The 24,023-nt window shown below is 37.9% G+C and overlaps 2 protein-coding genes across 5 annotated transcripts; one reads left to right on the plus strand and one right to left on the minus strand.

Annotated features, from left to right (window-relative positions):
- Nucleotides 1–74: 74 nt before the first annotated feature.
- svopb (SV2 related protein b) lies at nucleotides 75–5,749 on the minus strand. Its single transcript, XM_008424198.1, has 16 exons — nucleotides 5,619–5,749; nucleotides 5,265–5,398; nucleotides 4,310–4,395; nucleotides 4,128–4,226; nucleotides 3,967–4,038; nucleotides 3,737–3,861; nucleotides 3,585–3,648; nucleotides 3,373–3,498; nucleotides 3,160–3,288; nucleotides 2,983–3,056; nucleotides 2,186–2,259; nucleotides 1,993–2,097; nucleotides 1,770–1,881; nucleotides 1,596–1,677; nucleotides 1,430–1,519; nucleotides 75–915 (listed from the first exon to the last, which is right to left on the minus strand). Exons 1-16 carry the CDS (start codon nucleotides 5,678–5,680, stop codon nucleotides 775–777), a joined length of 1,575 nt encoding a protein of 524 aa, XP_008422420.1. The 5' UTR covers nucleotides 5,681–5,749; the 3' UTR covers nucleotides 75–774.
- Nucleotides 5,750–6,991: 1,242 nt separating this feature from the next.
- On the plus strand, nucleotides 6,992–23,604 carry myo1hb (myosin IHb). Of its 4 annotated transcripts, none has more exons than XM_008424200.2 (32): nucleotides 6,992–7,074; nucleotides 13,912–14,073; nucleotides 14,432–14,547; nucleotides 14,894–15,092; nucleotides 15,179–15,259; nucleotides 15,346–15,525; nucleotides 15,699–15,797; nucleotides 15,875–15,988; nucleotides 16,074–16,145; nucleotides 16,231–16,350; nucleotides 17,252–17,319; nucleotides 17,401–17,506; nucleotides 17,589–17,669; nucleotides 17,761–17,852; nucleotides 17,931–18,025; nucleotides 18,181–18,227; nucleotides 19,121–19,201; nucleotides 19,291–19,396; nucleotides 19,498–19,615; nucleotides 19,701–19,814; nucleotides 19,921–19,997; nucleotides 20,105–20,173; nucleotides 20,260–20,344; nucleotides 20,427–20,589; nucleotides 20,690–20,773; nucleotides 21,068–21,161; nucleotides 21,263–21,318; nucleotides 21,397–21,532; nucleotides 21,874–21,944; nucleotides 22,042–22,139; nucleotides 22,211–22,310; nucleotides 22,385–23,604. In XM_008424200.2, exons 1-32 carry the CDS (start codon nucleotides 7,063–7,065, stop codon nucleotides 22,403–22,405), a joined length of 3,117 nt encoding a protein of 1,038 aa, XP_008422422.1. In that variant the 5' UTR covers nucleotides 6,992–7,062; the 3' UTR covers nucleotides 22,406–23,604. The 4 variants fall into 4 exon arrangements, with proteins under 4 accessions (XP_008422422.1, XP_008422421.1, XP_017163189.1 ...); XM_008424199.2 differs by lacking the exon at nucleotides 6,992–7,074 and adding an exon at nucleotides 8,189–8,516; XM_017307700.1 differs by lacking the exon at nucleotides 6,992–7,074 and adding an exon at nucleotides 12,345–12,390.
- The last annotated feature ends 419 nt before the right edge of the window (nucleotides 23,605–24,023 follow it).

Consider the following 24,023-nt stretch of genomic DNA (forward strand, 5'->3'; position numbering starts at 1 on the left):
CAGTCACCATGTTGTACATCTTTCATTACTTTTTTGTTGAAGCAAAAGTTTGAAAGTAGATTAAAAACAAATTGAGCACAGTTTACATTTTTTTATTTGTAAAATTGCACAAAAAAGCATAAATTCATGTCCTTTCACTTCATCAAAATGGATCATTTTGTGTTAGTCTAATACATAAAATAAAAATTCATGGAATAGCTTTTGAAATAGGACATGATACATTCCTGTTTCCAATTCTTAAAAGATGTGAAATTACAATCTATTATCATACAGATCTTCTCCACTCCCCAATCTATCAGGTTTTATTTCACCAAGATGTTTTTTTTCTTTCTACATCCAGTTAAGTAAAACAGACAAACAGGAGAAAAACTATAAGAAATTAATCTTGAAAATTTCTGATTTCCATTTGGCTCAAAGTGACCTCTTGTTTTTCTGAGTCTAAGAAATTAAGCAGCATCATTTTATAAGTGATCCAAAAAATGTCTAAGGTGACTATGATTCAATTAATTTTTTGGTTGAAATGGAAGATAATGTACAAAATCCTTCTGCTATTGTTAGACACACAGACAGCAGCCCTTCATTTATTTCCCTCCTGTTTGTAATAAGATTGCCCTCTGACCTTCTCCAGTCATCATTCTGATAATTCAGTTCATTGTTGCAAAAGCAAATGTATTCCCAGAAGGCTTAGATGGCACAAAAGATGATTTTTTTCCTGGTTGACCTGTCACTGGTCCATGGTGATTGTTGAACTATTTGGCCGCCTGGTTATGCTGTTTATCTGTCCGAGTCGAGGCTGGACTCCTGCAGACTCCTGCCCAGAGTCTCAATAGGCAGAAAAATGGATGCAAGGGCAGCAAGCAGACTGCAGCCACAGTACACCGAAAGGGTCAGATACATCGACGTCCTGAGCAGCACCTGAAAACAGCAGACAAAATCAGTTTGTCAGAGAAAACTGCAAATCTTTTCGCTTTAATATACAATTATAGAGTTTAAACAGTGTTATTCTGTTCATGATAATCAAATATGATTTAATTTCCAAATTCTTAAACCTACTTAAATGTACATGTTTTTTCCCCCCAGCTACTGCAAAAAAGGTGATTTATTGTAGATTTTTTTTCTTCATATGTTTATATAGAAAGAAAATACATTTGTTATTTTTGTTGAAAATTTAAGTCTCATTCAACAGGTTTTGGTGTGTAGCAGTGTTAGCAACTGTTTGTTGATTTATATCTTCACTGATTTATCAGTGAAATTATCCATTGAAGAAGAATGGTGACATTCCACAAAAACTCAATTAGAAATATTTCGGGCAATTCTAACTAACCTACGACAGGAAAAGTTTAGTATGACAGTGAGAAAATATGGCTATGTATATTTTTATGCACCGTATATCAATATCTGGCTTCAACTGTATAGTGGAGCTGCATACCTGAGCCACAAATGGAGTAATCAGAGCACCAACTCTTGCAAAAGCACTGCAAGTCCCCATGCCCAAGGCTCTGATTTCTGTAGGAAAAACCTGAATCGCAAAAGTAAGTACATGTGTTGGACAAGAGTTTGTCTACAGATATTTTTAATGCAAAACTAATTCATACCTCTGGTGTGTAAACAAAAACAACTTGGTATCCTCCAGAGATGAAGGCTCTTGCAATGAAGATGAATATCGTCAGACCTATCCTGCAAAAACAAACACAACAAAAAAAGTCAGTGTCAGCGATGCCACGAGCCTCAAAGTGTACGTTTGCTGTTGTATCACAGAGCGATCTCACCTCCCAATGCAAGCATACAAGGGCAGAATACACAAAGAAAACATGAAAAAACAAATCGCCATGCTTTTCTTTCTGCCAAGGTAATCAACTGCAAACAGGATTATTAAAAGGCCTAAAAAAAACAACAAACAAAACAAAAAGGTAAAAAATGTTAAAGCACACAACAATGTTACAGTTCAGATCGAGTCCTCAGGAAAAATAAAAATACCGACAAATGTTTTACCTGGGAACTCTGCCAAGGTTGTCCATAAGAGATCCTTGTAGTCAGCTGATGTCAAATATTTACATTCTAAGCTGCACCTTGGTTCAATGCTGCTTCCCTGAGCCACTATAAGGAAGGAGAGAGCTGTTGATATCTTTTTATGGTCACTTTATAAAAGTATAACTTATTATAATTTGTGAAATATGGTACACACTTCCGCATGACTCTGTTTGGAACAGTTCAGTGGTCAGCAGGACAATCCCAAAGTAAGAGAAGGCAAAAGAAAACCTTTGATGAAAGAAAAAAAAAGAAGAGGGACAAATATTAGATTTTGGAAATCAAAAAAATTGAAGAATAAATAATATAGCTAGAATTATAATATATATATATACATGTACAACAGACATGAATACAATATTTATTCTGGCTTTGTAATAATTTATTTGAGCCCCATCTCTTTAATATACAAAAATAAAAGGAGGCAAGTTTGTCCATTTCTAAAAACTAATCTGCATTATTTAAAGCTAATTAACCTTCTTTCAAAATCCTTCCTAAATAAATCTGGTTTCTCAACAATAATAATCTTACTAAGTTTTAAATCACAGCATCAAACTTGCACTAAATTCTAGAATGTTGCCGATCATATAAGGCCTTTTGAAATCATTTTTAACTTGTTTCAGTCAAATATCCAACCTGAGCAGAAGCTCAGTTCAGGTGTGTGAATTACAAAAATGAAATTCAAACTTGTGCATTAAAAAAAAAAAACTTTTGCTTGTTTAAAAATTCTGTTGCTCCAAATAAAAGAATAGATCAAATAAATAATGGAAAACTCCAATATGACATTTATGTACATGATTATACATGTTCTGATAGAGCCCAAAGAAATTAAGATAATTATTTATTTTTTTTGCTAAATGCTAATTGGCTACAAACCCACTGATTCACCCCAAATACTTCAACTTGATTAAAGCTGAAAGTTGAGAACAAAGCACACACATTATACAAACTAACCATATAAACCATAGAAGAAGAGTAATCTTCCAGTACTGTTGAGAAAAAAGATCTTTATACTGCCCACGTTCATTCTGTGAAAATAAAAGTCATAAACAAATGCTTGTGTTAGTACATATAAATAACCTGACATCGTCATCATCACATCTCTGAGGAAACATTTATCTCTAACGTCACCTGTTTATATTCGATGAGTGTTCCTTGAGGCAATTCCTTGCCGTTCTCACGGGCGATGCGAGTCAGAGTTGCTATGGCCTTTTCTCTTCTCCCTGACAGCACATCAAAACGAGGACTTTCAGGCAACCACTGTGCGACACATGAAGGCAGGTTAGAGTTTGTCAGTAGCTTATTTCGCTACGTTTATGTCTTAATCTTATAAAATATACTTACAAAGCAGAAAGAAACAAAAATTCCCACTGGAATGGCGGAGAGACCAAGTAGCCACCTCCAACCCAGAGTGGGCATTACCCACAGGGCTAGGAGGACCTCGGACACGGTGCCAAGGACCCAGAAAACCTGAAGAAGAGAAGGATTTCTGTAATGTTTGAGTGATTTCTTTAGTGTAAACTTTGATGAACCATGTAGAAACAAACTCCAAATACCGCCATCAACATAATGGACATGCCTCTTGCCCTCACGGGAAGGAATTCAGAGTACAGAGTCACTCTAAAAAAAGAAAAAAAAAACACGAAAAAAAATCATGAACCAATTGCTGATGTATCTCACTTTCACAAAAAGGACCGAGAGAACGTACGACTGAGGTGTTCCTCCGATGCCAAAGCCTACGAAGCCTCGAAGGGCCAGCAGCCAGCCGTAGACTGGACTGAAGGCGCTGAGCAGGCCGTAGTACAGAGCCCAGCACATGGACATTACCAGACCCTGTCACCAAGACACAAACAAAACAGAAGGTACTGGAAGGTCATGAAACACACTTAACAAACCCTCCCCCCCCCAAAAAAACCCCCCCCAAGATGTGACACTTACTACTTTCCTTCCGTACTTGTCAGCCACATTACCCCAAATGAGTGAGCTGAACCCCATCCCAATAAAAACAACCTGATACAAAAAACAAACAGAAAAAAATGCTGAATGCAAACAACAGCAACCATCACACAATTCTCAGAAAGCACCCAAAGGCTTTTTACTGATGTTATGAGCGCCACTTGATAGCTGGGGAGACTCCAGTCACAGTGCAGCTCGGGGCCCAGGATGCTGAGGATCATCATCTCCATGGAATCTCCCACCTGACAGAGAGGAGCACATGAGACACACGTAGAACGGACAGAATGAGAGAAAGGCATTTCCAGGGTCTCTTCAGGATTCCTACCCACGCGAGTCCCGTAACGAACGAGATCTTCCACTGAAAGACTCCAAATCCGATCACTTCCAGTGCATCGTCCACTGTAAACGTTCCTGTGGAAGGTAAGGGGCAGAAACAGAGATTGGTGTCAGTTTATCAGGCACTTTGCTTCCATTTATCATTTTCCTTCCACTTCACAATTAAATGCCACATAAAATATCAAGAAAAAGTCACTGAAGTTTGTAGATGCAAGTTGACAAAATGCAGATTCCTTATTTTTTAGTTATTTTTAAAAGTCTGTGGTTTGCTTTCAAAGCCTGGTATCTTCAAAGGCCTAAATAAACTCCAGTACAATCCTTTAATTTCAGTATAAATCCAGCTGTGCTGTGAAGGCCTGAAGGGATGTTTAAATAATATTAGAGCAGTGTTTCCCAACCCTGGTCCTCAAGACACTTAGTAAACAAAGTTCCATAAATCTGGTCTTTCTGGAAGATGATTATCTGGTCGGACAGGACTAAAATAGGTATTTTAGGCCTTTAAGCAAAACTCTATGTATGGTAGAAAAACACCAGTGTTTCACTTGTTAATCATATTTATGTAACAAGTATATATATTAACACAGCAAATAGGATGACGGTGTACAGTAGTAAGGAGTGTTCACTGACTGAACTATGAGGGTTTAGTTATTAAAGAGAAATAAATCAGCAGAGTAACTTTAGAGAATTGATCACAGTTATGGATCCAGTTGTATAACCAAACACTAAAAGAGGCCACGACCTACATAAACGGTTCTCATATTTCCAGACTGACCTGTAATTAAGCATTCTTTACATTGCATTCGCTCTTTTCTTTTAGAAAACCATCCCAATTCATCATATGGCCGATTCTGACCGAGCAACATCTGTGGCTTCTGTTAGCATTCAAGTATAGTTGATAACACAAAGAAACAAGTCTGTGTGATTCACAAGTAGGCTGTGCAAACCTGCAGTTTTATTATTTCCAGAGCTGTTTGCGGACTCTCTGCTCCCTGAGTCAACTTTTGCTGAGGCAATGGTGCAGATCTCGTTATCCGTGGCCTGGTCTTCATCAGTGTGAGCCACAAATTCTCCCTCATCTCTGTCAGAACACAGAATGAACACATTCAGTCATTGCTAAATTAAAACTACTAATTTCACAGCTTAGTGTAAAAAAAAAAAAAAAAAAAAAAAAAATTATTTATACGTTTAAAAGAGGAAGTGAAGGAGCATTAGCAAACCCTGAAAGCACATTTGTTTCTGAGATTATAACACCTGTCAATAAATTACAAAGAGAGAAACAAAAATCTAGGTGTTTTTACTCTGGTTCAGGATTCCTCCAGCGCTTGTAAGTGACCTTAGCAGATCTTGTCCAGTTTTCCATGTTGTAGTCCTGCAACAGAGAGGACGCATAGCTACAGCTGAAGACAAACAGGTCATTTGTTGTCAAACCTGCTGGTGCAGTCGCTTCAAGTTTCAATGAGACAGCCAATCAGAGAACAATACCTGCAGAGACTCAAGGGGGCGTGGTTACACCAGGAAACGATAACCTTGCTTTTCATGGAGGAGATTCACAATAAATTTTTCTAATAAACGAATCAGTGCAAAGTAGGCAAAGTTTCAATAAATACAACATGTCAAATGAACGATGCTGGAATAAGAAGGCTAAATTAAAAAATGTTTCTTGGAGTAAAGTGTCATTATCAGTGTCGAGCTTGGTTAAAGAAATAAACAAAATGTAGACAAAGAAAAGCTGGATCAGAAACCCTAAGAGAATGAAGAAATGGAGGTTTTTACAGATACAGTGTAGAAATCATACTTAAGTTTGTATCTAAGGTATCTAAATAAAAGTAAAAATTAAAGGCCAGAAATAGTGAATGGTATACGTTATCTACCAGACAAGCTATTTGCTGCATCAAAAATTATTTTCATTTTTTTATCTGACATTGCAGAGATAAATACATAAATGACGTTATTCTTTTTATACTGACTTGTACCAAACAAAAAACAGCTTAATTGCAAAAAATAAATAAATAAAATAAAATAAAATAAATAAATAGCTTACCTGCAGGCAAATTTAAAAATGTAGATAGAAGGGCTGCTGCATTTCAAACAAAAATACATTTCTTACAATTTTGCATGGCTGAGTGTCATGATGTATGACAGACTGTAGGTTGTGCTATTACCCTGATGTTTTTTAAAACTTTCTAACCAAACCTTATGTGTTGTCAGTTGTGTTACTTGCTTTTTGTGTGTTTGTTTGATCAGTGATTGTGTTAATATCATCAAGAAAAACAGTATGTTACCAGAATAATCAGTATTTTATTCAAATTGTACAACCATGTTATTCAGATTGTTTCCAAACTGAACCAGACTTTTTTTGTTTGTCTTTGTAATAAACTCAACATCCTGGTGAGCTGCCAGTCCAAAGCACATATTGTAAAACGGAAATATCTTCAAATAGGGAGGAAGTGCTTTTCTCCTTTTCAAAGCTGATTCCAGCCTCTCCAGATTTCCTGCAGCTTTTGATGAGCATCTAAATCGTACAGTCCTCTGTCCCCTTGTACGTGAATAAGGTCAGGTGTAGAAGCAGAAGCAAAGTAGGACATCAGAGGATGCGCTGAGGCTGCGGCATGGACAGCCATAAATACAAGACAGGTGGATTGCACAGCGCATCCCTCTGTCCCAATATCAGCCGCAGACTCACTCTGAACATCACCGAAACTCAGCAGAGTCGTAGCGGTGAGTCCGAAGAAGAAGTCCGACATGGAATCAAAGGTAGGGTTTGATGTCTGCTACAATTTATTTTGTATTTTTAAATTTTAAGAGTCCCCTTCAGCATGAAGCTGCTTCCTCACATGAATAAGTTGGTTTGAACTTGTTAGATCTGAGGAGGAATCAAGTTTGTCTCTATAGAAACAAGATTGGCTTTATCGCAGAGAATAAAGATACAATATAATGTCTGTGGTGAAGAGTACAGTAGCTGAGGATTTCTGGATAATCTTTGCTTCCCCAAATATTATTTAGATATCCAGATGTGACATAACAGTTCAATGTTTGAAAGCTTTAAACAAGACTGTGTTCATTATAGAAGGTTTTACAAATGTGTAAGTATTACATAATGCATTGCTGTATGTTAATGAGCATTTTTCCATCCCGCTCTCTTGTATCACAGTGTGGTTTTCCCAATCATGAGGCAGTAACATAAGATGGCTCCGTTGATGCTTTCAGGAAGCAATGTTAAATTTTAAACAAATGCAATTAGACGACAGCAACGTTGTCACGGCAAGGAAGAACTGTAGCCAATGAAAAACAAAAGGTGGAAGCTGCAGATCTGTTGATAGTGTTTCACAGTGATGGACGTTTTCAATGTCAGTTTCTTTCATTTCTAGTTTTCTGTCAACTAAATGTGTCCGAAAGCTACTTTTCTTTTGGGCTCAAGCGCAATTTACTGAGTGATCTCATAACACGTTTTTTTTATTTCACATTCATAAAAATAAACTCTTTCGTGCTGGACGTTGAAGTGATGTCCAGTGTTTATCATTTGAACTGGAACGAATAAGGTTGCATTAATTCAGTCCTGGAATAATCTGGTACCTTCTAGTTTTATCAGGTTGCAGGTAATTACTTTGAAATACATCCATCTAATCAAAGATCAGTAACTGAATACCTTTCCTGTATGTCTGGTGGAGGAGGGTGAGAGTGGGTCTCTGGGTGGATCGGATTACAGCAACCTGGTGTTACATACCTGCACAGACATAGACATAAAAAAATACACACCCACACACTCTTCCTACACACACAGTTCAACGCTCGGGTGAAGAGCTGGATGAATGTTTGCTGCCTCGGCTCCATTCATGTTTGAGCAGCCCCTTGCTTCCAGAACCAGGTGGCCCGTTACTGAATCGCCAGTGTCAAAGGCAGCAGCCAAGCAGAAAGCAGCAGTTCCATCCCTTGCTATCTTGAATTGTGGTGAAGGGTTTGTGTTAAGGCTGTTTATTTTTTATTTTTTTGTTTTTTTGGATGAAGGACAGTGGAGTGTCCGAAGACAGAACAGCTTAGACCATTGCTGAATTGAAGAGGCTCAAATATGGAATATATTCTCATATTTTAAAACCTCTGTGCTGGAGTTTGTGTGCCCAAGTTGCACACCTGTGGACTGAGAATCGTCACAGAAGACCGGTTCAATCATGACACACATGGCTCTGGAAGAGAGGGAGGTAAATTACTTGAGTTGGTATATGTATCTACACTACCATGAAAAAAAAAACATATTTGTGTAACCTTTTTGCTTCTTTTCATGTTATGTTTATTTTTTCTTCTTCTCCTGCGCCTGATCATGACAATATTGTGCAGAATTTGCCTAAATAAATAAGGAAAGTGAGCAGAACAAGGACAGAAGAAGAAATTCTTGGACGTTAGAAAGAATGGGCTTCAACTAACTGGTGAACCTTGGAAATAGAAGAGACCATGTGGTTTATTTCCAGGCTGATGAAGCGTGGACCGGATCTTAACTTTTGTAGTGATGCTGATGCGAGACTGGCTGTTCAGTCCACGTGTGTGTAGTGCTGAGGTTTATCTTGTGCTGGGGATGCTTTTAATCGATATCCAGTTCTTATGAGTTATGTCTGAGTTCTTTGTGAAACCATTTCACCAAGGCTGCTGCATATCACTTGTCCTGCTGTGGCGATCATTGAAAGTCATTTAGATTAGCTTTGTTGCTTCAAGCTATGACCAATCTGGTCTGTCATAGTAAAGAAAGAGCCGACTCAAAAACCGGTTGATCTATGTTCCGGGTTCTGATGGTGAGATGCATGTATCTGCAGATCATGAGCAAAAGAAGAAGATCCTGAACACAAGCAGCTGAAATGAACTTCCATTTTAGGTTGGATGGGCTCAGTCAGAGATATGGTGAAAGTCTTCTTCATCTCCTCAGAAAATGAATTAGTCTATGGAGGTTGTCGGATATATGATCCCACTTCAAGTTTTCTGGGTACATCGCAGTTTGAGGAGACACAGAACACACTTTGTTGACTGCAGCTTTCTTTTGGGGACACTTTGGGATCCCTAGAAGAATAATCGGGGTGTGGCTGGTGAGAGAGGTGTCAGGGTTTCCCTCCAGGATCTCAGAACCTTACATTTACAATAAATTAGCAATTGCAATTGTTGGTCCATTCATCTGAATATTGGTGAAATATTAGATAGGAGTAACACAACGATGCTATATTTGTGTTGTGGAACAATTTAGTTTGTTTTGCAGGTTTTACACCTTTACATTTGTTGTTCATTCTTACAAGCTAAAGCATGATGCTTGGCACAAAATGCTTTAAAAAAAATTCTTTAGGCCAGTCCTGTCTAATAAATATTTTATTTTTAAATCTACCAGGATATAACCTCCAGCATGCAAAGCTGAAAACATTCAGCTGAGCTGGCAGGTGTGAGTAACTTAGGGGACTGGTGTCTTTGAAGGACCGATTAAGTTCAGGTTTCTCCAAACACCTGCAGCCCCCCTAAATGTATGTTGCCCTTGGTGATGTATGGTGTCACTCAGCGGCCCACGAGGAGAGCTATCTCTTTCAGGAGGCTAACTGCCACTTTGTGGCTGGGTAACAGGATCCAGCACCGTACTGGATGGACACGGACAATGGGGTGTCCTCTCAGGTGATGATCTTCAAGTCAGATAGACTTTCCGGTTCAGATATGTTTTTTTTATTTTGGTTGCTCTTACTGAGATATCCTCACTTGGGTTATGTCGTTTTTTGTTTTTTTTTGTTTTCAGTTCAGGAAGTCGTTACCATTTAGCTCAAATGATATTAAATGGTACCGACTTCCATTACCAGAAAAGCAAACATTTCCTTTAGTGGTTTTTGGTAACATTCCAGTATAGTGTTTTGCCTTCTGTTTGTTTCTTGAGGTCACATTTCCTTTGATTGGTAATCTGTCTTTTGCACTAAATGATACCTGATCACTTAGATCACATATGTCAAAGTCAAGGCCCGCGGGCCACATCCGGCCCGCAAATCAATTATCTATGGCCCCCTGAATGATATTTAATTACTATGAGAACCGGCCCGCAAGCCAGAGCCGCCCGCTCGTGTTTTGCCTGCAAACACTACATTTCCCATAATGCAACGGTAGCCCGCGAAGTGACTACAGCGCGCCCAAACGGCTTCATTATTCATCAGCTCAGAGCCTCACCCCGAACATTGATGAACTTGTACAAAAGATGAGACACCTCCAAGTATCAGGCTCAGCCTCAGACAAGTGAGCATCACAGAGCAGTAACGTATTTTCAGTTTATAAGTTTCAGTTAAATTTTTACATTTGTTTCTACAAAACGTGATTTTTCTTTGAATGAAGTATTGTTTTGTCTGTGTGCCATATATTTTTGTATTTTATTTTATTTTATTGTATTTATTTTTCAGTTGAATGGATTCAGGTAAAATTGCAGATAAGAGCCATGAGAAAGAATACAACTGATTTGATTTATTTTTTTACTTTACTATTTGAAAGCAGTGATCGGTAGGATCATAGAGCAGCACAGTAATGCATTTTCAGTTTATAATGCATGCACTTTGATTTATGCATTTATCTTGATATTAAGAAACATATTTTGTTTTTAAAAACAATTAAATTTGTTGCTGTTTGCCTCTTGAAAAATGTTTTCCCTTGAAGTTACTGACAGAGCCATAACAAAATATTGCTTTATTCATTTAATCGTTAAATAATATACACTGTGTTAGGTCTTGGTTCAACAGGCTATGTGCAATCATTTCAATATGTTTTAATAAACATTAAACCAGTCCGGCCCTCGGCTTGTAGCAAATTTGTTTTTTTGGCCCTCTGTGTATTTGACTTTGACATCCCTGACTTAGATGATCACAGAAACATGATGTGAGGACAACAGGGAACAACAACCTGGCGCTCCTAGTATAGGCCCCCTTGACCTCAACGACCTACTGGGAGCACACAAGCATCTCTAGGTGTAAAAAGGAGATATTCAATTGACTATAATCTGCATGAGTAATGTTTGGATATTCTTCCCTTTCATTCATGGGTTTTCTCCATGACATCCAAAGACATCTGTGTTAGGCTAACTGGTTTTACTGGATCTAATTTCAAATTTGGATGGTTTTGTATTCTTTATCTTTGTGTTGCAAAGTGATGAACCCCCTACCTGTCCAACATGTGTCCCGCCTCTCGCCTACGACTGCTGTTAGAGATTCATGCCTTCCCCAAGAAAATTAAATAAAATAGAAGAATGGATTGAACCAAAGTGGCCTAACAAGCAAAATACATGTTGCAAGTTAAAGGAGGAGACAAATCAATCAGAAAGAAAACGCATGTGGAAACAGTGAAAAAAAGAAACAAAACCTTAAAAATACCAAGAAATTTAGTTCAGAGTAAAACAAAAAGTAAAAAAAAAAAAAAAAACTACAGCAAGCCTTAATGATGATCATTCATAGCCACTTTAGAAAGTATGCTCAAATGTCACATATTATTTTCTTATATATATATATAATTTCTTACTCCATTTGCATTTTATCCCCATTTGGGTCTATTCAAACTACAAGATGGGACAGATTCTGTTTCCTAAATAAAATAAAAACAATTACAAGCAGTTAGATATCACAAAACTAAATTTCCTTACTGTCGATTATGAGCAAATTATAGACAACCACCTTTTACCATCTGTTGCCACAGCGGGCACAAACGTCTGTCGAATAGTTGTTTTCCAGTTCGAAGGGCTTTTTGAGTTTTGAATCAGTCATGATTTTAGTAGGAAATGTGTTTTAGCAATCACAACTGCTGGAATGAATCTATTTCAGAAAACAGTTTTGTTTGTGTTTTCAACTATATCCACCCATAAACTTTAATAAAAGAAGAATACAAACAAATACATATTTAGAACTGGACACTCTTCTTTTTTTAAAACACTCCCTACATAATTTACGACTTCCTATTGGAGGAAACCGAGGATATAATCCATCAGTGTTTCCTGTGTTCCCCCAATAAAAGCAGATGTTCAGGTTCAGTTGGGGAAAAAAAAAAGAAGAGAGGCATCAGGATAACCATCGAGGGCCCTGAGAGTAGGTAAATATTTGATTTGACTTCCAGTCAACCATTGTTAACTTCATTATATTTGAAAAATTCTAATATTTTATTGTGCATTTCTTCTGTGTCACTAAATCAGATGTTATTAAATCAGTTGCTGTGACTTGATAGCAGCTAAAGTTGGCAGAGATAATACGAAACCACAGAAACGTGATACAAGACGGCTCATACCGCCGTAATTAAAGTACAATGAATCTCTGGTTATACCCTGGCAGAAACTGAGCTGTGTATTAAATAGCTAGGTATATTTTGCGTTTATGCATATAATCATGAAGACCTCTATCTCTTAACTGAACTTTGATACCTAAATGTTGATGAAATCCACTCTGTTTTCCAGGTTCGGTTGCTTGTTTTCTGATTTAAAAATTGCAAAAAAAAGAGTAATGGGTCTATGGAGAACACATAAACAGATAAGATAGAGGTGGCTGAATTTAGATTCACATAGGAATAGCGGATGTGGCCAAGGACGCTAACTGGAATCCACAGATATGAGCACAAAAACGCCGGCAATGAGACGCCCACTGGGAGAGATATTTTACCAGGACTGTTGGCATGTGTCTCAATATCTTCCTCACCAATACCACAGAAAAAACACATTAGAGAGAAAAGTGACACACAAAAAAGAAAACAACAGCTGCATCCATCTAAACTAGAGTAAAAATAACTTTACCAGTCCTGTTCAAATTAAACCAAAGATGAAACAAGTCAAATTGGGTTCAGCCTTTGATTAACCCTGAAAATTAAAACATTTATGTAGATGTTTCCAGTCTTCCAGTCTTTTAAAATTTACCTCTAATTTTCACTTTGGTTCTCAATAAAGGTGAATAGCATTCTGTGAGTTCTTGAAAAATAAAAAAAAGAAACAAAGAAGTGAAGAATTCAAGAGGACTTCCTGATTTTTTCCTTCTCTTTCTTTTTTCCTTTTATATTATATTTCATCTTGTGGAATTGGTTTGGTGAAGTCTGATCAGGTTAAAAATGCAGCCTGTAAAAAACGGTGATGCAACTTTTCTGGTCTTTTGTATAAACAATCTAATTCACAAAATTTGACCAAATATTGCGTTAGAACCAAACAAACTTCTTTCCCAATGCCATTAAACAGTATTTGGGAAATATGTTAAAGGCATTCCTAGTTTTGCTAATTGCTAATTAATGCTAACAGGAATTATACTATGTTTATCTCTGTGCTCATAAACGAAACATCTATGAACAAAAAGCTATAGATCCATTTTCTAGTTACATTTTCTAACTTTTCCATTTTTCCTAGCAAAGAAATTAAAAGATAAAGTCTTGCTGTAAACAAAGACAATAGTGAAAGCAAAGGGTGACGTTATCCAGGGTCATTTTACTGGAAAGCCTGACTATTTAGGTTAAGGTTTGACTTCAGACTTTTGCTGCCCTCCACCATACTTGTTAAGACAGGGAGTCGGACCTCAACGAACAATAACTTGTTATCTACTCCTGTTGTTTCCCTGTCTTATCGCTCCTGTTGCGACACAGAGCCTGGAGGAGCGGTGTAACCGGATCCTGAGGAACATGGAGGCCTCCCTGACGGCCCGGGATCGCGTGGGCATCCAGGATTTTGTTTTGCTGGACGCCTACACTAGTGAGAGTGCCTTTCTGGACAACCTGAGGAAACGCTTCCATGAGAACCTGATTTATGTGGGTGCTTCCTGTGCAGCTTGTTCCCTTAAGTTTAATGAAACCTCACAGCCCTCGGCCTCTAACCCCTGCTGTCCTAATGTGGCATTTTACCGTCTGTCACCTTGTACTGCTGATATAGCAGCTCTGCTGCTTTCAATCTGCAGAGCGAGCATTTAAAAAGGTCACAACCATCCAATGGGTCACGGTGACAAGCGATTAAATAAACTTATTGCTGTTGGTAAAGGACAAAACTAAATATAATCGTGGAAGAATATTTATGTAATGTCATGTAATCAGTAGAAGAAGAATAGTTGTGTTATTACTGAATGTGCAAGAGCTGCAGGTCATGAGTTCATGTCCTTGTCTCTGTTTGAAGACCTACGTTGGGACGCTTCTGGTGTCGGTCAACCCGTACAAAGACTTGGACATCTACAGCAAGAAGCAAATGGACACCTATATGGGAGTTAACTTCTTTGAACTGCCACCTCACATGTAAGTTCTTTTTTTCTATCTTTTAAAACATCTGAGAGATAAACCAGGTGAATCAATTCAGGAATATATTGTTTCAGAGAGTGCGGATACCTTTGAATTGCGGACGATCATCATAACATTACTTGCAAATATTAGTAGTTTTCACAATTTCACACATCTTGCATTTGAAATTCACGCCGATACTTTTAAGTTTGTTGTCCTTTGCAGAGGTTTTCTCTATTTTTACCCTGAGATTTATTTCATCGATATTTAATCAGCTTTTACAACATTACTGAGCTGGAAAATATTGATCCATGAAAATCATGAGTCTTCTTGCATTGCCTTAACCTGTTTCCTGTATTCTTAGTTACGCTCTGGCAGACAACGTTTTCCGCACAATGCTGTCGGAGTTCAACAACCACTTCATCCTGATCTCAGGAGAGAGCGGGGCTGGAAAGACCGAGGCCTCCAAAAAAATCCTCCAGTTCTACGCCGTCAGCTGTCCGAGCACCAAACTCCTGAACAACGTCCGGGACAGGCTGCTGCTCTCCAATCCAGTGCTTGAAGTCAGTGGCAAATTAATGCTACGCTCTTTTTTTTAGGTAAATATATAATTTTAAATCAAGCATATGATTCTTTTATTTTCTTGTAGGCTTTCGGAAATGCCAAAACCCTGAAAAACGACAACTCAAGCCGCTTTGGGAAATACATGGACATCCAGTTTGACCATCGGGTAGACTGGAATACTTACCAAAAACTAATAAAAAATACTGACAAATTACACAGAATCTAGAGTTTAGAGATTGTCTTCTTCCTTAGGGTGGAGCTGTGGGTGGGCACATCCTTAGTTACCTGCTGGAGAAGTCCCGCGTGGTTCACCAGAACCACGGCGAGAGAAACTTCCACATCTTCTACCAGCTGGTGGAGGGAGGAGAGGAGGATCTGCTCCGCTGGCTGGGCCTGGAGAGAAACTGCAAGAACTACCGGTACCTGGTGCAGGTAAGAGGAAATTTAGAAAAGAAATCCGCCAAAAATCTCAGAAATTTTGAGATTAATCTCTGAAGACTTATTAGAAAAAAAACATGGACATTTCTGAGTTTCCAAAGCTGAACATTTCCTCACACACATGCTCCACAAATTTTTAACCAGAAGTTTATATTTCATGCTTTCAGGGGGATTGTGCCAAAGTTAGCTCGATCAATGATAAAAGTGATTGGAAGACAGTGCAGAAAGCGCTGTCTGTCATAGACTTCAGCGAAAGTGACACTGAGGTGAGGTCATAGTCAGTCATCATGTTCAAATTTACATGATTTCTTTTTCTGATTGTCTCTGTTTTGCGTCGATGCAGCACCTGTTTGGCATTATTGCCAGTGTGCTCCACTTGGGGAACCTAAAGTTTGAAGCAGACGCTCGAGGATACGCCACGATCAAAAACAACCAGGAGACGCATTGGGTGTCAAAAGTAAACTGTCTGTCTGTGCTGCACCAACCTTCTCACGTGAATGAATTTAGCACCCAGTGCGTGTTTTTGTCTGTCTTTGTTGCAGTTGTTGGGTATTCCTAATCAGGTGCTACAACAGGGTTTAACCCACAGAAAGATAGAAGCCAAAACAGAAGAGGTGACGCTCCCGTAGCTCTGGATGTGTTTTATCAATTTCTGATGTTTATTTGCAGTCAAACGTTCACATTATTTTGCTCTTAAAGGTGCTCAGCCCATTCTCAGTGGAACATGCTGTATATGCCAGGGATGCCCTTGCCAAAGCCATCTATGGCCGAACCTTCAACTGGCTGGTCAACAAGATCAATGAATCACTGGTGAACCAGGTCAGCACTGTGTTGGTGTGCTTTAGCTGCTCTATTGGACACAGCAAGAAAACCTGGATGTGACATTTGATTAGTTTGAATTCTGACAATATTTTCTTCCTTGCAAAACAATTTACAACACTTCAGCTTTATCCCTCATGCAGTCTTTGAACAACATGAGGGAAATGCCACATGTAGCATTTTTTGACTTATAAAGTGTTCAGTCTATTCCTCTTCTTCTTAATAACTGCTTCATGAAGAATGCAGGACTACTAGTTTATTGGTTGTTTTTTGGATTAATGTTCTCATTTTCCAATGTTTCACTTTATGTGAACACAAATGTCTTGGCCAATACTTGCTCCTTTGATAAATTAAACAGTTGTGTTTAAAGCTTGGTAGATAAGTTTGTAATCTAACCCTGTTTGAAATGTGTCCACATCTTTATCCTTGGTCTGTCTGTGTGTTTTTGGTTTTTATGAGGAGGCTTGTTCATTAATGCTGGTTAAAAAGTGCTACAGTCTCCACAGATCAGTTGCATTTACTGTAGACTGGGTTTAAATTGCAAACCCATAGACTCACTTACTATTTAGTTAACTGCTGAACACAGTTAGGTGTGCCAAATTTTAATTTTGGTGTATCAGAGTGAAAGCAGCAGCACGCCACACATTTCAGACTTTTAAGCCTAAAAAAAATTATAAAAAAAATTAGAAAACTGTTACATTTTTCACCCACTTCACAATTTTGATACTTTTGATCTTTTACAAAAGAAAAACTCAGTAAAATACAATGAATTCGATTTGTGATTGTAAAGTTACAAAATACAAAACACTTTTGCAAGACAACATATGTGGTCAAACTCCTCTGTATTTTTTGCTACTAATCAGTATCCTTGTGTGTTTATGCCGTCTTGTGCTGCGTTCAGGATTCCTCCAGGAAGATGGTGGTCGGCCTGCTGGACATCTACGGGTTTGAAGTTTTCAGTGTTAACAGGTGAGATGATGTGCATTTTACCGTTTTCAGGCAAAAAAAACCTTTGAACATAATAACACCTTTTCCCCTTTTCCATTTCAGCTTTGAACAGTTTTGCATCAACTACTGCAACGAGAAGCTGCAGCAGCTTTTTATCCAGCTGACGCTTAAATCAGAGCAGGAGGAATACGAGCTGGAAGGGATCGAAGTAATAATGCAGTTATTCAGTTGTATCAATAAACGACATGATTCATAAAACAATCTAATGTTTTTAATGTTCTTGTGCAAAGTGGGAACCGGTGCCATATTTTAACAACAAGATAATCTGTGACCTTGTGGAGGAGAAATTCAGAGGAATCATCTCGTTGTTGGTAGGTATTTAAATAAGCTATGGTCATTAATGAATGAATTAATACACCTTTGGCTAAATAAAACACATTCGTTTGATTTTCATGCTGATAGGATGAGGAATGTTTGCGTCCTGGGGAGGCTACCGACCTCACTTTTCTGGAGAAGATGGAGGAAAAGATTGGTGGCCATCCTCATTTTGTCACGTGAGATTTTAATTCTTTGGAAAATTCACCTTTACGGCATCTAAACTCCAGTCACCTTAAATGTTTCTCCTCACACAGACACAAACTTGCAGACAAAAACACGAGAAAAACCCTGGAAAGAGGAGATTTCCGCCTCCTACACTATGCTGGGGAGGTAACATATTGTGTTGTTGGTAAGTAATAATAAAACTGTTGATAACTATTAGAGAAGCTTAACATGCTAATTTGTTTTTTTTATTTCCTTTTACAGCTGTTTTCAATGAGATAAGAAATAGGGTGTTTATTAAAAAATGAATGAGTGAAATATATTTTTCTTTTGACATTTCAGGATTCTTGGACAAAAACAACGATCTGTTGTATCGAAGTGGAAAAGAGGTGATTTTATTCTGGGCCTCTATGTTCAGTAAAGTGGTGATTCTGTGGAAAGAAATGTGTTTTATTTAAACATTTAACAGAGTTTAACAACAATTATCTTCAATAGTTGGTTTGAAAAGCTTAATGTTAGGTTTTGATCCATTTCACATTTTGCTTTGTAAGAAGTTGTTCTGCGTTTTTCCCCCATTATTGACCTTTCACCTTGTTCAGCCTGCTTGGTTCGAGATTCAAATGAAAAACACTGATTCATGATGGTACCTCCACCATTGACTTCAGCACTTTATTTTCCTTTCAGTTTTCTGATTTGAAACTTTCACATAAAGTAACTTCAACCCCTAACCCCCCCAATGACACTGTATTTGCACTTTACACTCGGACACTTTAAAATGTTRCACTGCTAAATTTATCTTCCCATGCTGCTACATTATTCATACTTCATCCATTTTGTACATTCCTATTAATATACATTTCATTTTTCTACTTCTTGTTTTTATATATTTGTAAATATTTTTCCTATTTATAACAATTTGATCTTGTAGCTAGTTTTTATATTTYWTACTTTATATTTGGATGTAACTGGGGCCGTGACTCTCAATTTCGTTCCACCTCATGTAACACGTGATGTGAATGACAATAAAGTCTCTTGAATCTTGAATCTTGAATCTTGAATCTTGAATATTATCTTGCTTAAAGTATTTTGCCTTTTGATTTCGGGAAACAAAAGAGAACAACAAAAAAAATTAATTTCCCCTTCATTAAAGCAATATATTTTTACCAAAGAATACAATTATCAATAAATCACAAAAATATATCATTGCACTGGGGTTTTTAGCATTTTTTTTTGATTTTCTAACCAAGACTGGTTAATGTATTATTCTTCTCTTTTCCATAAGGTCATGCAACACTCCAAAAATGCCATCATCAAACACTGCTTTCCCTCCTCTGAACCCGACAACAAAAAGAGACCAGAAACAGTGAGAAGATGCTCAGATGACACTTAATGTCCCTCAGATTTTAATCTGGAAGTGGTTCAGATTGTCCACCTTGTCCTGCATCTCTTTAGGTGGTGACCCAGTTTAAGAACAGCCTGGTTGGTCTGACTGAGATCCTAACGTCCAAAGAGCCTTGGTATGTGCGCTGCATCAAACCGAATGAATCCAAACAACCAGGTGAGACCTGATTACATTTACACAAAATGGAGTCTGTTCACTGTGCTGCTGATGGGGCAGATAACTGAGCTGAAATCTCAGTCCTCTGGTGTGTTTTGCAGCAAAATTTGATGATGTGCTGGTGAGACATCAGGTTAAATACCTGGGGCTCATGGAGCACCTGAGGGTCAGGCGAGCCGGCTTTGCATACCGACGCAAATATGAGATCTTCCTCCAGAGGTAGCAGAACATCTTCAGCCTGATTTAATTATCTTACTCTGTAAAGTTTGCTCTAGTTGTTGCAAATGCTCCTCCTCTGCACTAGGTATAAAGCTCTGTGTCCAGACACCTGGCCCAACTGGAAAGGTACGCCAGCAGAGGGCGTTCGCTGCCTCATTAAACACCTGGGCTACAAAACTGATGAGTATAAATTAGGCAGGTTGGTAGATGCTCAGCATGGTTTCGAAAGATTACTAACAATCTATAATTTCTGTCAAGAATCACTGGATCTTTTGACGCTTTAAATGTTGGCTTTCCACTTTAAGGACAAAGATTTTCATCCGCCATCCCAGGACTCTGTTTGCAACAGAAGACGCCTTTCAGGTCTGCAAGCATCAGCTTGGTGAGAAATGACTCGGTTTCAATCACTTCAAAAGTAAAATATAAAACAATACTATTTAACAGGACAGTCTTATCAGTAAAATGTGAAAACATCATCTGTCACTATAGCAACAAGGATTCAAGCCAAATACAAAGGTTACAGAGTGAAAGAAAACTACCTGAAACAGAAAGAGGCTGGTGAGTGACTGAAGTGACACAAGTTGAGTAAGATGTTTTAAGATGTTAATTTTTAAGTAATTCATCCCGTGTGTTTGTCCAAACAGCCACTAAAATTGAGAACTGCTGGAGAGGTTTGATGGCGAGGAAGGAGCGTGAGAGGAGAGCTTGGGCGGTCAAGGTCATCAAGAAGTAAGGCCCAATAATGACAATAATGTCTGATAAAGCAGTTTAATGAGACAATAAGCTGACCTGCTTGATTGACTTTTGGTAGATTCATCAAAGGTTTCATGACCAGAAATCAACCAGCCTGCATTGACAACAGTGAGTACCTGGCCTACGTGAGGCAGAACTACCTCACCCGCCTGAAGGAAAACCTTCCCAAATCGGTCCTGGACATGGACTCGTGGCTCACCCCGCCACCCATTTTAAAGGAGGTAAATGAGCTTTTCATGTTTCTGAAGAATGCCTTGGCAATGACTGTGCTGTATGATTCTTAAGAGGTAAAACATATGACGATGTGTTTTTATTTTGTAGGGCTCGCAGCTCTTGCAGAACATCTTCGTTCGCTATTTGGTGAGGCAATACGTCCGAGAAATCACCCCACAAAAGAAGGCTCAGGTAGGATCCACCGTTTTCAAAAATAAATATCTTCAACTCACTTTTTCTGTCTTTGGCAATCTCAGTATGCTCGCTCCATCTCCCATTTTAAAGAATCCATAGTTTCCTTACATTAGTTTTGTAGTTGGATAAAAAGACGATATCTTGGAAACACAAATGCTGCATTAAATCTATTTTCCATGTATAGCCTCTTAAATTGTTTTAATAGTTTTTGCACTTATTGTTCTTGATTCTCAGAATTCAATTTAAACAAAGTCACCATGTTACATTGTTTGGATGCTTCTCCTTCTCCAGCTTCTCCTCAAAGCCCAAACAAGCTCCATGTTCAAAGGAAAAAAAGAAAACTACCCACTCAGTGTGTGCAGACCGTTTGTGGACACGAGGATTGGTAAGATTGTTTTAATAGTATTTCATTTTATCATACATGTGAGACATGGTGGTGGCAGCAATTTGTTGACTGGATCCTCTCTTTTCAAACATTTCACCAAGCTTTAGAAGACATTAACCTCAAGGTCCTTCAGACTATTCAGCATGAACACCTCAAGGTAAATTAGAGCCAGAGTTCACTCTGCCTCTTTTTGTTTTTCTTGATATCTTCCTAATTGTTTGCGTTTCGTCCACAGTACGGCGTTCCAGTGGTGAAATACGACAGGAACGGCTTCAGGCCTCGTCTTCGGCAGCTCATCTTCACCCAGGAAGCCGCCTACCTGGTTGAAGAGACAAAGATCAAGCAGCGGATTGATTTCACCTCGCTGAAAGGTAATGAAGCTACTAAATGAAAGTAAACTTATTACTTCACTATTTGGTGTAGCTGCATCTTCATTTCCTTCTTGCTGTGTCATCCATGCTTATTAGCAACACATGCTAAAGGAAAACAACCCAGCTTGGGGATCAAATCTTACATTGAGGATTAATTAATACAAAGTTATCCCCTTATTTTTCATTTATTTAATTATTTATTTATTTATTTTGTATATGAATTCACTCAAACTAAATGTTTGATTTTTAATAATCTAACTCGATAAGATTATATCCGTTTATTTTAAAGATTTTTACAAATCAGAATAAGAATACAAGATCCTGATCTGATTCTTTTCTAGGTGTGTCTGTGAGCAACCTGAGCGACAACTTCCTCATCCTCCATGTTACCTGCGATGATATCAAGCAAAAGGTTGGATGTCTTTTTTGCAATGAAAGATCATTATGAGACAGTAATCAGATTGTTACTGTAATTAAATATGGAGGACCAATCATGCTTGTTGTTTCAGGGAGATCTGGTTCTGCAGTGCGACTTCCTCTACGAGGCTCTGACTAACCTCAGTTTTATTGCTGACAAGCAGAGCTGTGTCAAAGTGGTTCAGGGGAGGTACACAGTCTGGATCATACTCAGCATTATTTCAATAATTCTCGTTAAGAATCGTCTCTCTCTGTGTTCAGTGTGAGGTTCGACATTCAGCCTGGAAGAGAGGGGTTTGTCGACTTCAAAAGTGGCCAGGAGTCCATGGTCTACAGAGCAAAGAACGGCCACTTGATGGTGGTGAGCGTGGAGCTCAGATAATAATACTTTTTAAGCAAACATTCAAGCAACTGATTGAGATTTTTGTTTTTTAGGAATCAACAAGAACCAGATGAAGATGAAGCTTAGAAGCCTCAAAGACGCAAATCTTTAAAACAACACAACAAACAAAAAAACAGCCATGCTTTCTCAACCTGCTTTTCCTCATGCTCTTCATAATGACTGATTTTAAGTTTTTCATCTTTATATTACTTTACAGTAGTCTGATGTTGTTCGTCACCAAACAATGCCAATATCTCAACAGCAGAAAGAGCAACTCATAGAAGAGCCTGGTCAGAAAACATATAAACTATATAAGCTAAATAAAGCCTGTTTTGTATTTGACTTTTGTTGATATGGCAATTTAAGACATGCATGTGTAAAACCATAAAGAGCTTAACTATGCCACACCTTTGTGTAAGAACATGCTTAACCATACATATGTTTATAATTAACTTTAGAAAACTATGTTAGTGAAAATACAATGCAATAAATAATTCTCAGTCTATCTATACCCTGTGTTCACTGATGATCCCCGTATAGCAGCTCCCCCTGCTGAGCATTTGATGATTATGCATAAGGTTGTGCTGGAAAAACAAAACCTGAAGTATCTTTCCTCGGTTGTTTCAGTCAGAATAGGAAAGATTTTGCTGAGTGACAGGAAATCCTTAATCCTTAGTGCTAAATATAATGTTGGTCCACACTTTGCAGTTGTAGGACTGACCTCTTTAGGCTATCCAAGAGATTTAGGAAAGTGGTTTGGGGGAGTGTTGATCAGAGGGGCAAATATGAGATCAGACATTGATGTTGGACAAGAGGGACTGGCTATATTCATCTCCTTAGAGATGAATATCTCTAAGGAGCTCAGGACTCTGTGATGAAGCTCTGCAGAATATACTTGAGTCTGCTAATCTGAAGGCCACATGAAGTTTGGAGAATCTCAACACCCAGCATGCCTCAGTATCCTCCAACCCAGCTCTGTTATCCCCAATGTCTTACCTTTGTTATAAAACCTCCATCAGGCGGCTCAGTGGGGAGTATTTGAAGCAAGAAAAATCCACAACTTCGTGTCACTCTGAAGAGTGATCTATACTTTCCAAATGTTCATAAAAACAGTCTGAAAATAGGTGCTGAATTTTATATCTTTGTAGTCATGAATGTGGTTGTAACACCTAATTTTATATTTCTAATGGGTAGCAATAACACAAAAATGACATATATTACAGACTACATATTGCATATAGTTGTAATAAACTCACATTATTGGACGTTCTGATGATGTGGTTGCCAGCATAATTCAGTTTGTCAACTATTGTCTCCTCAAGATGGTACAGTGTATATTTTTTAAGTTTTTATAATTCTGATACTGCAGTATGTTTCTGTTATTGCTTGTTAAAAAGAGTTGAATTAAAATAAAACAAAAGAGTAAAAAAATAACAAAAACAAACTACTGGTAAAATTCACATTATTATAGTAAATTATGTAATTTAAATATTATTTTTGCATTTTTCTATGCAGTGATTTTCAGGGATACGTAGCTGCACTTCAATAACAACAAAAGAAAAATATTTACATTTATGAGTGTATTAGAGAAGTTGTGGCTTACATTTTTTTTTTTACATATTTATGATGTTATTTTACAATAACATAAATGCTAATATTTCAACTGTAGAAAAAGCAACTCCTAGATGGAAA

The sequence above is a fragment of the Poecilia reticulata genome, linkage group LG12, assembly GCF_000633615.1.
Source record: "Poecilia reticulata strain Guanapo linkage group LG12, Guppy_female_1.0+MT, whole genome shotgun sequence".
In the NCBI taxonomy this organism is placed as follows: Eukaryota; Metazoa; Chordata; class Actinopteri; order Cyprinodontiformes; family Poeciliidae; genus Poecilia; species Poecilia reticulata.

Bases quoted from the DNA above. Each gene is read 5' to 3' on its own strand.
- svopb (XM_008424198.1), bottom strand. From the start codon at position 5,680: ATGGAAAACTGGACAAGATCTGCTAAGGTCACTTACAAGCGCTGGAGG. The intron at 4,396-5,264 runs GTTTGCACAGCC...TACCTTCCACAG, and splicing joins TGGAAATAATAAAACTGCAG to GAACGTTTACAGTGGACGAT. The intron at 3,862-3,966 runs GTAAGTGTCACA...TCTTGGTGACAG, and splicing joins ACAAGTACGGAAGGAAAGTA to GGTCTGGTAATGTCCATGTG.
- myo1hb (XM_008424199.2), top strand. From the start codon at position 8,487: ATGACACACATGGCTCTGGAAGAGAGGGAG. The intron at 16,146-16,230 runs GTGACGCTCCCG...TTGCTCTTAAAG, and splicing joins TAGAAGCCAAAACAGAAGAG to GTGCTCAGCCCATTCTCAGT. The intron at 22,311-22,384 runs GTGAGCGTGGAG...TTTGTTTTTTAG, and splicing joins AGAACGGCCACTTGATGGTG to GAATCAACAAGAACCAGATG.